The sequence below is a fragment of the Pituophis catenifer genome, unplaced genomic scaffold (genome assembly GCF_029215685.1).
Source record: "Pituophis catenifer annectens isolate HBS135680 unplaced genomic scaffold, rPitCat1.0.hap2 SCAF_1, whole genome shotgun sequence".
In the NCBI taxonomy this organism is placed as follows: Eukaryota; Metazoa; Chordata; class Lepidosauria; order Squamata; family Colubridae; genus Pituophis; species Pituophis catenifer.
The window spans coordinates 141827175-141840704 of NW_027256881.1; the positions used below are offsets into that span (position 1 = coordinate 141827175).

The 13530-nt window shown below is 38.6% G+C and overlaps 1 protein-coding gene across 1 annotated transcript in view; it reads right to left on the reverse strand.

Moving 5' to 3' along the window:
* The window catches only part of APOB (apolipoprotein B), a 50163-nt gene that overhangs the window by 16071 nt on the left and 20562 nt on the right, over window positions 1-13530 (reverse strand). The window contains exons 16-24 of the mRNA XM_070933015.1: window positions 12446-12613; window positions 11238-11449; window positions 10076-10258; window positions 9073-9194; window positions 8528-8738; window positions 5936-6111; window positions 4300-4487; window positions 3703-3842; window positions 1742-2115 (exon numbers count right to left, since the gene is read on the reverse strand). Coding sequence (XP_070789116.1) covers window positions 1742-2115; window positions 3703-3842; window positions 4300-4487; window positions 5936-6111; window positions 8528-8738; window positions 9073-9194; window positions 10076-10258; window positions 11238-11449; window positions 12446-12613 — 1774 coding nt within the window. The remainder of the gene's footprint in view (window positions 1-1741; window positions 2116-3702; window positions 3843-4299; window positions 4488-5935; window positions 6112-8527; window positions 8739-9072; window positions 9195-10075; window positions 10259-11237; window positions 11450-12445; window positions 12614-13530) is intronic.

The following is a 13530-nucleotide window of genomic DNA, read 5'->3' on the forward strand; positions in this document are numbered from 1 at the left end:
ATATATTTATAAACATACAGAAGCAAGTGAGCTATGGTACCATATAACTGGGCACTGGAAATAAAAGTTCAATCAATGTTATGTAATAAATAATGGGCTAGGTTTGAATTTTGAACCTCCAAATGTAATGATGTTTTTGCCTCATGATCAAATTCAAGTGTTATTTGAAACCAGAGGCAGGCAGACTGTAGCCTGAAAGATGTTGCTGAAAACAGCTTTCACGGTCCAGCCACAAGCTGGAGGTGAGAAGAAAGGCAGAAATTATGGGGACTTTAGTTGAGTAACATTCTGGATAATTGTTCCATTCTCCTGCACAGACTGAACTGCAGCTATAGATGATCATTAGTCAGGAAGCATCCTAATACCAGCATAGATACAAGCAGGAGAACACAAATTTTCATTTTCAACCAACTGCTGTTTATCCTAACTAAACTGGCCAAGATTTGAAGTCATTTTCAAATCTTGATTTCTGATCCCGATTTGTTTTACTAAACCATTGGTTAAAAACTAATATGGATTCAAGCATATAGCAAGAAAGGCATCATTAGTAGGACATGAGGTGGAAAGATCTGATTGACTCCTTCCTGCTGTTTCAGAACAGAGGGAACAAGGCCTAAACTTGAGGTTTATATTGTAACATGAACTATATGGTTATTCTCAACTTGCTTCCATTTAGATCAGGGGTGTCAAACTCACGGCCCACCGGCAGGATGCGTCGTGTGCTGGCCACACCCAGCCCCATTTTAGCAAAGGGGGAAAAAGTCATGGTACGTCATGTGACGACGTGATGACGCGAGTTTGACACCTCAATTTAGATGTATTAGATTACTACTGCCAAATTCGTATGAGAAGTTTTATATCAGAATAAAATATTTTATTCTTTATACTGTTTTCATCTTCCCTTAAAACATTAACAAAATCCATCATGGACTGAGAATCAGCGTCTCGACTAGATAATTGACAGTCAAGCTAAAGCTACGTTAATCAAGTAAAAATAGCAAACAGGGGAAAATCTTTTACTCAAATTTCCTCAAATCCCCAAATAAGTTACCTAGACCCAATCCACATATTAAAGGATAAGGTCCTTATCTTAAAATACAGCGAGGGTATCAGTATGAGGAAGACTACACAATGCTAAGTGATCTTGGGCAGACACAAGATCTCAAAGCCTCCATCTCTCTTGTATGATAGTAAGTTCTGATTCAGAAACTTGCTCCAAAATTAGGCACAAGATTGTGCAATACTTTGTAATAATACTTTGTAATGTTTGTAATGTTTTTAATTTTTAAATGTTTTTTATAATGATTTTTAAAAATGTATTATGAGCCGCCCTGAGTCTTTGGAGAGGGGCGGCATATAAATTGAATTAATTAAATTAAATTAAATTAAATTAAATTAAATTAAATAAGATTGTACAGCTTTTTTTTTAGTTTCACACACTTAATATGCTTTTTTTAAAAAAAGGCAATCAGTGTTTATGCAAATATGCCAACCAGGCTGTTAGAGTTCTCTGCATGAACAGTCTGGACTTAGTATGTTGAGTTCATTTTCAGAGTCTAATAACCAAATAGTAAGACTTAAATTCATTAAATTAAACTGTGTAAACATAAAACGTTAAAACCATTCATATTGATTTTGTGTGTTCAGAGCAAAGAGTCTGTGACTTTTGAAAACATAGGAAACACAGGAAAACATAACAGATGCTTAATTAGTTGCTTTTATAACACTAATTGATGCTTACCTTGTACATTATATGAAAGTAAGTCCAAAACAGAATCAGCTTTTATAAAGTATCTTGTTTTCAGACTGTACGCATCTTTTGTGGTGTTAGCTAAAGAATAGGAGCCGGACCAATTGTAGTAATTGTTGTACAAGTTGGAAGTGATCTCAAAAGTGCCTAACAAAGGTACCCGAAGTGTGTAATCGTCAGGGATGGTGAATTGTGGAATTTTATACTCCTGCGATGGAATATTTAATCCCAGTGATTCCACCATCAGTGCCGGCGCTCTTAGAGTCTTGGGTACGCTTATGTCCTGTGATGATCGTCCACCGAATGGCACCGGGATAGTAATGAAAGTACTGTCTTTATTCCAAACGTATTTAATCTTGCCATCACTGAAACACAGAATTACCCACTGTAAGTTTAAAAATGCACTATTCTTCTTCGAAACATGTCCATTTTAATAGACAGCAGACAAAAGCAGTAACTACAAAGTATTGTTAATAATCTTGCTTGGAAAAAATCCTAATGAAGTCATCTGTTGAAGAGACCACCACTGAAGAAATAGTTAACTTTTGCTTTTACTTACTATCATCCATTGATCCATCGATCCATCCATCGATCCATCTAACGATCCATCCTTCCTTCTATCTATCTATCTATCTATCTATCTATCTATCTATCTATCTATCTATCTATCTATGTTTTCCCCTGAATGTCTTTACTCTGCTAAACAACTAATTCCCACAACCCTGTCAAATTATTTACTAAGACTGTATTACTATTATTCTTCTTAACTTTCCTAGTACCTATCTCTTTCCACTTATGGCTATAACTATGTTGCTTGTATCTTTCCAATTAAATTGTTTTATTGTTTCCTAGTATGATTTGATTCAGGGGTGAAATCTAAAATTTATTACTACTGGTTCTGTGGGTGTGGCTTGATGGGGGGGGGTAATGTGACTGGGTGGGCGTGGCCAACTTTTTTTTTTTACTTTTAAAAGCATTTTTTCTACAATCTCTTCAGCCAAAGAGGTTGCAGAAAAAAATGCTTTTAGAAGCCTCTGACGATCCCAGCTGAGCCGCACGATCATCAGAGGCTTTTTTTTTTTTACTTTTAAAAGCATTTTTTTTGGCCGAAGAGGTTGTAGAAAAAAATGCTTTTAAAAGTAAAAAAACCAGCTTCTGATGACTTCCCATCTGGGCATGGGAGGAGGGCGCAGGGATTTTTGCTACCGGTTCTCCGAACCACCCGCCGCCATCACTACTGGATCGGGTGATCCGGTGCGAACCGGGAACATTTCACCCCTGATTTGGTAGCTTATTAGTATCTATCCTATGACTATCACTAAGTGTTGTGAATATATTTTATTTTTTCTTTATGTACACTGAGAGCATATGCACCAAAGACAAATTCCTTGTGTGTCCAATCACACTTGGCCAATAAAAAAATTCTGTTCTGTTCTGTTCTGTTCTATTCTATTCTATTCTATTCTATTCTATTCTATTCTATTCTATTCTATTCTATTCTATTCTATTCTATTCTATTCTATTCTATTCTATTCTATTCTATTCCATTCCACTCACTCCACTCCACTCCTCTCCACTCCACTCCACTCCACTCCACTGTATTCTACTCTGCTTATTTACATCAATTTCAATGCTTTCCCGATATGTGGACTTCAATCTCCAGAATTCTCATTAATATCTATATAGGCTGCAGAATTGGGGGAGTTGAAGTCCATAGTTCTGGTTGCCTTCAGGTAGGGCAGGCCTGTCAAACTCGCAGTCCGTGGGCCAGATGCATCACGCGCTAAGCATGCCCATGCCCAGTTTAGTGAAGGGGGAAAAAGTCATGATACGTCACGTGATGCTGCTGTGACGCCGTGAGTTTGACACCCCTGAAGGAGGGGAAGGCTAACTTGGAAATTCCCATGGGGTTTGCCAGCACCAGACGAAGCAAACAAATATATTTTGTTTACCTTTTAAAGAAAAGCTCTTCAGGAATGGTGATTACATCTATGATTTGAAAGTCAAGTTCTTGAAGTTTAGTTAATTTGTCCTGTAAATTCTGGGCATATGGAATATCTTTGGATGTCTTTTGCAGCCAGGTATTGGTTGCCTGAAAAATCATAGTAAATGATCACAATGCAAGCATCTTACATTTAGGAACAATTCAAACCGTTCAAACCAGAGATAAAATGCTAAAAACAGTGAGGACATGGTTTCGTGTAACATTCTCTAGTTGTGTGCAAACTGATGCACACCACCTTTTCTTTCTGCACTGCTGAAATATGAGAGAAGAACCTACACGAGATTCTCTTGTCCCAGGTACGGCAACAACTCAAGTTACAATTTGCATGGAGAGGAAGCCACTGCATCATCTTCACACTCTAGGGTCCCTGGCTTCCTGATCCCTAATATTTCTATTGTCAAAATTGTGCTTGGTTACAATTGGACCTTGGCCTTCCCTGGGAGATACTGACACCTCCTACATCTAGAACATTCAAATAATCTGAAATTATCAACTGTACCAGATATTTTGACAAATGGCAACTACAACAGACACATCTACTTACCACAATAAAATGTGAAATGATGTGCCGGAGTGTCATGTCAGTATTAGCTACTTTGTGATCCAGAAATCCATTTGCCTTTTTCTGCAGAGCCTTTGAATAACCTTTCAGATCTCCAGGCAGATTGGCAGATAATCTCTTCAAAGCAGCGCTAGTGCCTGAGTTCCACTGAATCTCCACTTTTTCTGTATCTGAAACCCAGAACCAAGGACCCCATATTATTTCCTAGAGAACCTGGATTATGAAATTGAAAAGAAAAACCCTGCCAATTTCCATACAGATAATTACTTTGATGAGGTGAGAGAGAGTTTATATGTTGAAAAGACAGAGGAACCATGCTAGAGATCACATTTTTTCATGCAAAGGTCTGTTTCCAAATAAAGGACATACTCAACCCTATGACACACACATTTGTGAAGTGTTCCATACTTTGGAGTTATGAAGTGTAGACTACCTCCACAATGGTATACTGCAGGCAATGTTCTGTCTTAACAGAGCAGTTAAAAGTCTATGTACACAAGGCAACCAAACTGGATATTGCATCCCTCATTGTCAAAACTATTCAACTCCTGGGCTAGAGTTGTGTGAAATACATATTCTGATTTAATGACAAATTGTACCCTTCAGGCCTGAATGCCCTAGTTCTCTCTATAGGGGACTGGAGGCTAAAACATATGATGAACGGTTTTAAGTACTCAATATGGCTAGTCTAGTGAAGAGAAGGACCAGGGGAGACATGACAGCAGTCAGGGGTGGGTTCTAAATTTTTTTACTACCGGTTCTGTGGGCGTGGCTTATTTTGTGGGCATGGCTTGATAGTCATGTGACAATTATTTAGGATTTAGCAGAGGTACTGGTCTATCAGGCTTTTAACTGCTTGCAGAGCTGTACCAATCTATCTATTTATTTTTGCAGGCACTGGTCTACTCATGTATTTTTGCAGGCACTGGTCTACCCATTTATTTTTGCAGGCACCGGTCTACTCATTTGTTTTCTTTTAACACTGATCAGCTGTAGGGCGGCCCTTTGAAGCCCCACGGCAAGAGTTTAAACAGTTTTAAACTACTGGCTTGGCAGAACTGGGTCAAACTGAGAGGAACCCACCACTGATAGCAGTGTTCCAATATTTGAGGGGCTGCCATAGAGAGGAGGGGGTCAAGCTATTTTCCAATAGCTTGGAATAATGGATGGAAGCTGATCAAGGGGAGATTCAACCTAGAAGTAAGGAGAAATTTTCTGACAATGAGAACAATCAACCAATAGAACAACTTGCCTTCAGAAATTGTTTGAGCTTCATCACTGGAGGCTTTCAAGAAGAGATTGGACTGCCATTTGTCAGAAATGGTATAGGGTCTCCTGCTTGGGCAGGGGGTTGGACTAGATGACCTACAAGGTCCTTTCCAACTTTGTTAATCTACAGATTAACAAAATCTGTAATACTTTAACAAAATTAATAAATCTGTTAATGCATGACACTACAAAGATTTAAGCTCCAGTAGGCAGTCCCCTGAAGGGGCTGGACAAAATTGGGGTGTGATTGGAGAAGTGTTGTCCTACATACCCAGAATCAGAAGGCTGAGGTTTTTGTTGCTGTTGTTGTTTGTTGATGAATATATTTCATTTCGTGAAAGAAACCTACCATATTTTAAGACAATCCTCTCTGAAACCGATGAGCCATATGAGGTAGCAGAGGAGTCAATCTGGAATATCACTGAATGACTTGACTGATGGAGGGATATATCTGTTTTAGCTTGAGTCTGTAGGCGGGGAATAGAGATTGCCGCTTCCAAGGATGATTCTCTCCCAGCAGCAGAGCTGGTAGAAGCAAACCATAAAAAAGAAATACAGACATTATATATAACTATACATACTGTATTTATGTATGTATATACATACATGTCTATCTCTCTATATATCTATATCTATCTCAAGTGGCTGCCCACTTACTTTCAGGGACTCTAGGCGACTTACAAACAATACATGGCACTCCCATGTAACACCTCTCCTGTGCGAGCTGCACTGGCTCCCGGTGGCCCTCTGGGTGCGATTCAAGGTGTTGGTGACCACCTTTAGAGCGCTCCATGGCTTAGGACCTGGATATCTACAAGACCGCCTTCTGCCACCGAGAGCCTCCCACAGGCCAGTACACTCCCACAGAGAGGGGCTCCTCGGGGTGCCATCGGTCAAACAATGTCGACTGGCAGCCCCCAGGGGGAGAGCTTTCTCTGTGGGAGCACCTGCCCTCTGGAACGAGCTCCCCCCGGAGATACGGACGATTCCGGATTTACATACCTTCCGCCAGGCCCTCAAGACTTTTTTATTTCAACAAGCTGGGCTGGCCTAACCTCTCCAATTGTTTAATTTTAATTTTAATTTTAAATGGGGTATTTTAATTGTTGGGCCAAATTGTTTAATATATTTTAAACTGCTTTTAAATTTCTGAATTCTATGTTTTTTACCTTTGGCTGTTCACCGCCCTGAGTCCTTCGGGAGAAGGGCGGTATATAAATATAAATATAAATAAATAAATATAAATAACTTAAAAAAAACCCAATACAATAATAGTAAAAACAATAACCCTCACCCCCTGGTAACAATAGGCAAGTATTTATGCTACCATTGATGCTTTAATTTCAAAATGGCTAGGGAAGTGGGTGACGAAATATCCACTGTAATCTTGGATAGTCCAAAGTTTACTGATGTAAATGATTATCAGTTCTGTCAGGGTATAAGCTACAACAATCATTATACTAGGTTTTAAACAGTGCGATTGTACATTAAAAGCTAATGTCAGAATGCAAAACTGGAGAACAGGATTAATGTGTAGGAGTCTCAGACTTTTCCATACCAAAATCAACAGAGGCAATGTTTTCTGAAGCCTGGAATTATACTGGGAATGGCAATGCTAGCAGTACATTAGTAGAAGTATTTGGACAACACTGCAAATTATTTTCACAAAAGCAAAATTATAACACCACCAACATATAGTCTGACAGGGCTCTTTCATATGACCCATTTATGCTAGTTTGACACAAGCAAAGCAATGCTATATTTTATGCTGGTGTCTCTTCAGCAATAAAATCATTTTTTTCCCCAGTTTGACTGCAGAGCAGTTCAATTTACACTTGCTTCCTATTCGCTATACTCTGCTTCCCCTGTCTGAGCTTCTCAGTAGCTTCCATAAGCAACTTCAATGATAAACCCTACTTTAAGCCTTCTTCAGAATTCAGTTTCAAGCCATTTTCACAATCCTTGTAAAAAAAGGTGTCCCTGTTTGATTTTCAGTCCTTATATAAATAGCATCATCTAATTTGCGCACTCCTTCCTTCCTCTGGACTCAACCTTTTTTCTCTGCTACTCACTGCTTTACATGCAGTGTTTCTGTTATCTGCAAACATGGTTGCAGTCACTGGGGAAAACTCCTTGCTGTAAAAATTACCAATTCATATGATATCATCATAGTTTTCAGTGGGAATTTATATGCCCCAAATCAGAGGTGGTATTCAGCAGGTTCTGACCAGTTCTGGAGAACCAGTAGTGGAAATTTTGAGTAGTTCGGAGAATCGGTAAATACTACCTCTGACTGGCCCCGCCCCCATCTATTTTCTGCCTCCCGAGTCCCAGCTGATTGGGAGGAAATGGGAATTTTGCAATAACCTTACCCTGGAGTGGGGAGGGAATGGAGATTTCACAGTATCCTTCCCCTGCCACGGCCACCAAACCATGCCCACCAAGCCATGCCCAGAGAACCGGTAGTAAAAAATTTTGAATCCCACCACTGCCCAAAATCCCCCATTGTTAGTCAGTTTTAGCCTCATTTTGTAACTCTTTCAAAATGTTCAGAAAAATGAAGAAGAAAAGTATTGGAAATAAGGATTGGGAGTGAGAGCAAAGTTATTTTTCCCTTTTCTGTGTGGAATGTGGGTGATAGGATTTTTGCTGCCATAGTTTGGGAGATGGCACACTGATGGATGATACTGGCATTCTCTTATGAGTCAATTGAGGAAGCGCTGCCTAGTCACACAAGCTAAGACAACTGCACAACCAACTCCAAATCACTTGAAATTTATTGAAGAGTATGCCAAGTAGAATTGCCCATAGAGATTCTTCCCCCACCACTGTCATCAGTCAACAGTATCTTTACAACATGAGTTAAGAAATCAAGGCCTATTTACATGCTATCAGCCTTGGTATATCTATAAGAATTTGGGAGGGGGGGAAGTATTATTACCTTAGGCTTCCTGTGATGGTAATTTCAGGACTTTTCTTGTTGATTATGTCTAAGATAAAGGCAACTGCTTTCTTTTCTTGATTAGAGGAATCAGTAATCCTAAGGTTGGTGCCAAAATCGATGTTGAAGCCGGGGGCCTGGAAGTCACTGGTAAAGATTTTTCTGCCTCGGTTGAATGTAAAGATGATTTTGGCTTCACTTTCTTTTACACCTGAAACATACAATGGTAACTGATGATTACAAATGCGGTTCCATTAAAGTAAATGGTCAACATCAATGCAGTTCAAAATGTCTTTCAGTTCAAATATTAAAGTATTAAAATCTTTGTTTGGAAAGTTTTCCCTCAGGTATCATTGTTGATAGATGTTGGATTTGTGTTGATTTGATAAAAATTGCTAAAAAAATTCCTGCATCCTGACCTTCCAAGATTTGTGGGCAGGAAACTAGTGATTTTGTACTAGTTTTTCCTCAGAAAAGAGATTTATTATTAAGCAAATCTTTGAAAGATGTTCCATTACTGTACAACAAATTGCACAGCTTCTTACCTTTGGCTTGAGCAATGAATTTTAAAGTGTCTACCAAGTCTTTGCCCTCTTTGTTTAGTTCATAATTTGCACTTGCAATGTACTCCTTTACTTTTCCTGTTGGTTGTAGTTCAATTTCAAACCTAAATATGTTAAAGTGAGAAGACAATATCTCATTGTGAATATTTAAATGGAATAACAGCCAAGATAGAAAAGAATTACCATTGCAAATCCCTCATGGCCCATAGGTTGGGAACCTCTGATCTAATAGACATCATGTGAAAGCTATTATGACACTGAAAATTTAACTATATTATGTTCACTTTGATCTATCAATAATTATGGTATGTGCTATATTCTTGTTCCCCTCGTTATCTTCTCCTTTTCTGCATTGTATTTTAGTTGCCATTCTAATGATGTACTCTCAACTTCACACGCCTATGGTTTTGCATGTCGAACGTATATACATAATGATTAAAGGCAAAGTTCTACAATGCTGACACTCTTGGGATAAGGGAATACAGCATCAATTGCTATTAGGTATCCATACAAATTATCACATTAAAACAACTCTAAAGATGTTTGTAGTAAAGAGCGGTACCATAAAATATAAAGATACAGAATAGAATATAAAATATTGGGTGTCAGGATAGTCTGTCCTGAGGTTATAGTACCATGGAAATGTAAAAAAAAAAATTATGATGGACAAATAATTCAACATCTCAAAGAATTCATTACAAATAGATTCCTGGCTTTCAGGATGGTGAAGAGGGGCTTAATTTTCAGAGCCAATAAAGCAGCACACTAGTGCAACGAAAGTACAACACCTCCCAAAGACCCATTTCCCGTTAATACCAGGAGGGGAAAAAGTAAGCAAAACAGACTACTATCTGAATGTGTGCATGTTTTATACAGTTCCACGATCTTTCTATTTTTGCTGAAGGGTTTGTATTTGGCCTGAAATAACAAAGAATCAAAGAGGAGTGGATGATTCATTTATAGAAAGACCAATGGGTTATCTTACCGGGTTTCGCCTGTCAGTGGATAATAAGGTGCTGCATTTGTAGAGCTAGCATTGGAATATTCTATTCTGGTACAGAATTTAAGGCCAGTAAAGAAAGGTGAGCAAGAGTTTTGTGTCACTCTATTCTCAATCAATGGAGGGATCACTTCAGTTCGGGTTGGGGTGACCAAATGCAAGACATTGCTGTAAAAGGAAAAGGAAATCAACGTTTTTTTCTCTTTCTACTCACTCAACCAATTAGCAATTAAAACAAAGAGTCGATGATCATAAATTAAAACATTTTGTGCAAATCTTTAATCCTGCTCTCAGAAAGTTAATTTACATTCCAATCAGGGATGAAATCCACCAGGTTGTGACAGGTTCTGGAGAACCGATAGTGGAAATTTTGAGTAGTTTGGAGAACCGGTAGTGAAAATTTTGTGTAGTTCAGAGAACTGGCAAATACCACCTCTGGCTGGCCCCAGAGTGGGGTGGGAATGGAGATTTTGCAATATCCTTCTCCCAGGAGTGAAGGGGGAATGGGGATTTTGCAGTATCCTTCCCCTGAAGTGGGGTGCGAATGGAGATTTTGTAGTATCCTTCCCCTGCGATGCCCACCAAGCCACATCATGCCCACCAAGCCATGCCCACAGAACCGGTAGTAAAAAAAAAAATGGATTTCACCACTGATTCCAATATTGTCTTTGAGTCTGGTTTGTATGTCTTTCAAGGGAAGACTAGAAAACAAAATCTCTAAACTGATAGACCCAGCCCAAGGTTTTCAGACTGCTTAAAAGCAGTGGTGGGATTCAAATAATTTAACAACCGGTTTTCTGCCTTAATGATTTCTTCCAACAACCAGTTCACCAAACTGCTCAGAAAGTTAACAACCGGTTCTCCCGAGTTGGCTGAATTACACCACTACTTAAAAGTATTCTTTGGAAGATAGAAAACTGCAACTTTATAGCAATTCACAGATTAAGTTCCTTTCAGAATGTAGAGAAAGACAATGACTAGATTGGCATATCATAATTGCACCCAGGAACTACTTTTTGTAACAGAAGACTGAAAAAATTATTGCAGAACATCTCTGTACAAAACCTGTACTGCACATTAATGTTTTATGCAGGAATAAAAATCAGCAACCAAAAAAGAAAAGTTGTTTACAGAACTGTTACAATACCTGACGCTGAAAAGCTTGATTGGGGCCTTTGGTGCAGGAAAGGTGAATTTAAGGTGTCCAGCTTTCAATGCAACATTAGTTTCAATTCCAGATTCATGGTATATATTGGTGTTCATCTGTATACCATTTCTAGAAAACTCGGGGATATTCACCCCTAAATGAGTTATGAACTCAACTGCCATTGATGGTTTGACAACCAAATCTGCTTGGATCTAGAAGATACATACAAATACATACAAATATTTGTTTAATCATTCCCAAATATTTGTCATGATGTTGCAAACCAGAATTAGTTCCTGATTCTCATAATTTACTTATTGATAGCAATCCCCACCAGGATGACAGACAATACATTTCAGATCTTGAAGTGGATTTACTAAATATTGGTATTTGCATTTATCCAAAAGTCTGATTTACATACATGAAAAACATTTAAACTTGAAATAAGCACATTTCAAAGTCAGTGCTATCTTCAGCACTTTATTTATCATACAATGAAGTATTTATTTACTTCATTTCTATATATGCCTTTTTTTAAAAAAACTCAGATTAGCTATGATTAAAATCCAAGCATAAACATAGGCCTGTAAGGCTCTCTCGTAGCCTTCTATAGAAAATAGATCACTAATAAAGTGTGTTTTCTGCAATCTAAGAATAATAATTGAGGAGACCAGGTTTCATATCACCCCCAGATGAAGTGGTGATATCCAAAGATGAAACTTATAAATTATGAGGCTCATACAAGAAAAATGTTTTCTGAAATAACCTGGGCCTAAGTTATATATCAATGAATTTGAATAGGTTTTCTTCCCCACATAGAAGTGCTTCTCTGAATATGGAATTCCTAGAAGGACTCCACAGAAAAATAGTTTGTAATGTATTTAAACTCACCTAAAGAACAAGAACTATGTACCTTCCTACATGTCCATCATGATTCTGCTTGTCATGATGCAACCTTACTTCCAGTATAGGGGAAATATAGGTAGGCCATTAATGCAATCCTATACCAAGAGCTCCTCTTGATTTTAGGTAGATTGCATACTCCTATAACCCTAAGGGGAGCATTGCAAAATGTAATGAGAGTCCCCCCTCCCCACTAAAATTGTGACTCTTGTTTGCACTACCATAGTTCAGTAGTTGCGTCATTTCATCTATTGCATTGTAGGTTATTGAAGAAACTTCAAAATTAGCGTGAAAATAAAACTCACATTCCTCTGTGAAATTTTCATTCCAACCTTTGCTCCAGGGGTGGCTATTCCAGACAAAGCTACTTGTAGCTGCAGTCCTGCACTTGTGGGCAGTTCAAATTCATTGTCCATGAAGATGTAATGAATCATGAGATCATTCTCAGCCCCCTGGGAAATGGCTTGGACAATCTGCAGGCAAACACATAGAAAAACAATTGTGTTAACATTTGCAACCTTCCTAGGGAATTTTTCTAGCTTCATGTTTTGAAAACTGAATAAAGATTCAAGGAAGATTCTGAGAAGTATGTGATTTACCTGGAAAATAACAAAAATAATTGATGGACTAGTTAGTTATATTAAGTTTTGTTCAAACATATCTCAGGATTGTAATGTGTGTCCAAATAAAAGCAAATAGGTGTTATTAGAGGAAGTTTGCTTCCCTCTGCTGGTTTTCGTTTAAAAAATGTAGCTTAATATTGGGTGGGATTTGTTTACTGGGGACAGGGAGAACATGCATCTGTTTCTGTATTGAGCAACAAGTGTAACACAGAAGTAGGGAGCCTGAATATTTCCAGATAGTGTTTATTAACACTCCCAATAACATGGCTCTGAGTTTGGGAGGCTGGAAGTAAAGGTCCCTATGACCTTGCAACTGCTAAAAAATTTATGGTCACCATCCCTTGCAGAGTAACTATCACCGGATATGAATGGTTTGTATAAAGGTAAAGGTTCCTCTCACACATATGTGCTAGTTGTTCCCAACTCTAGGGGCGGTGCTTATCTCTGTTTCAAAGCTGAAGAGCCAGCACTGTCCAAAGATGTTTCCGTGGTCATGTGGCCGGCATGACTCAATGCCAAAAGTGCACGGAACGCTGTTCCCTTCCCACCAAAGGTGGTCCCTATTTTTCGACTTGCATTTTTATGTGCTTTCGAACTGCTAGGTTGGCAGAAGCTGGGACAAGTAACGGACGCTCACCCCATTACGTGGCACTAGGGATTCGAACCGCTGAACTGCCGACCTTTCGATCAACAAGCTCAGCATCTTAGCCACTGAGCCACCGTGTCCCTTGAATGGTTTGTATAACTACATCCTAAAAATTCCACAA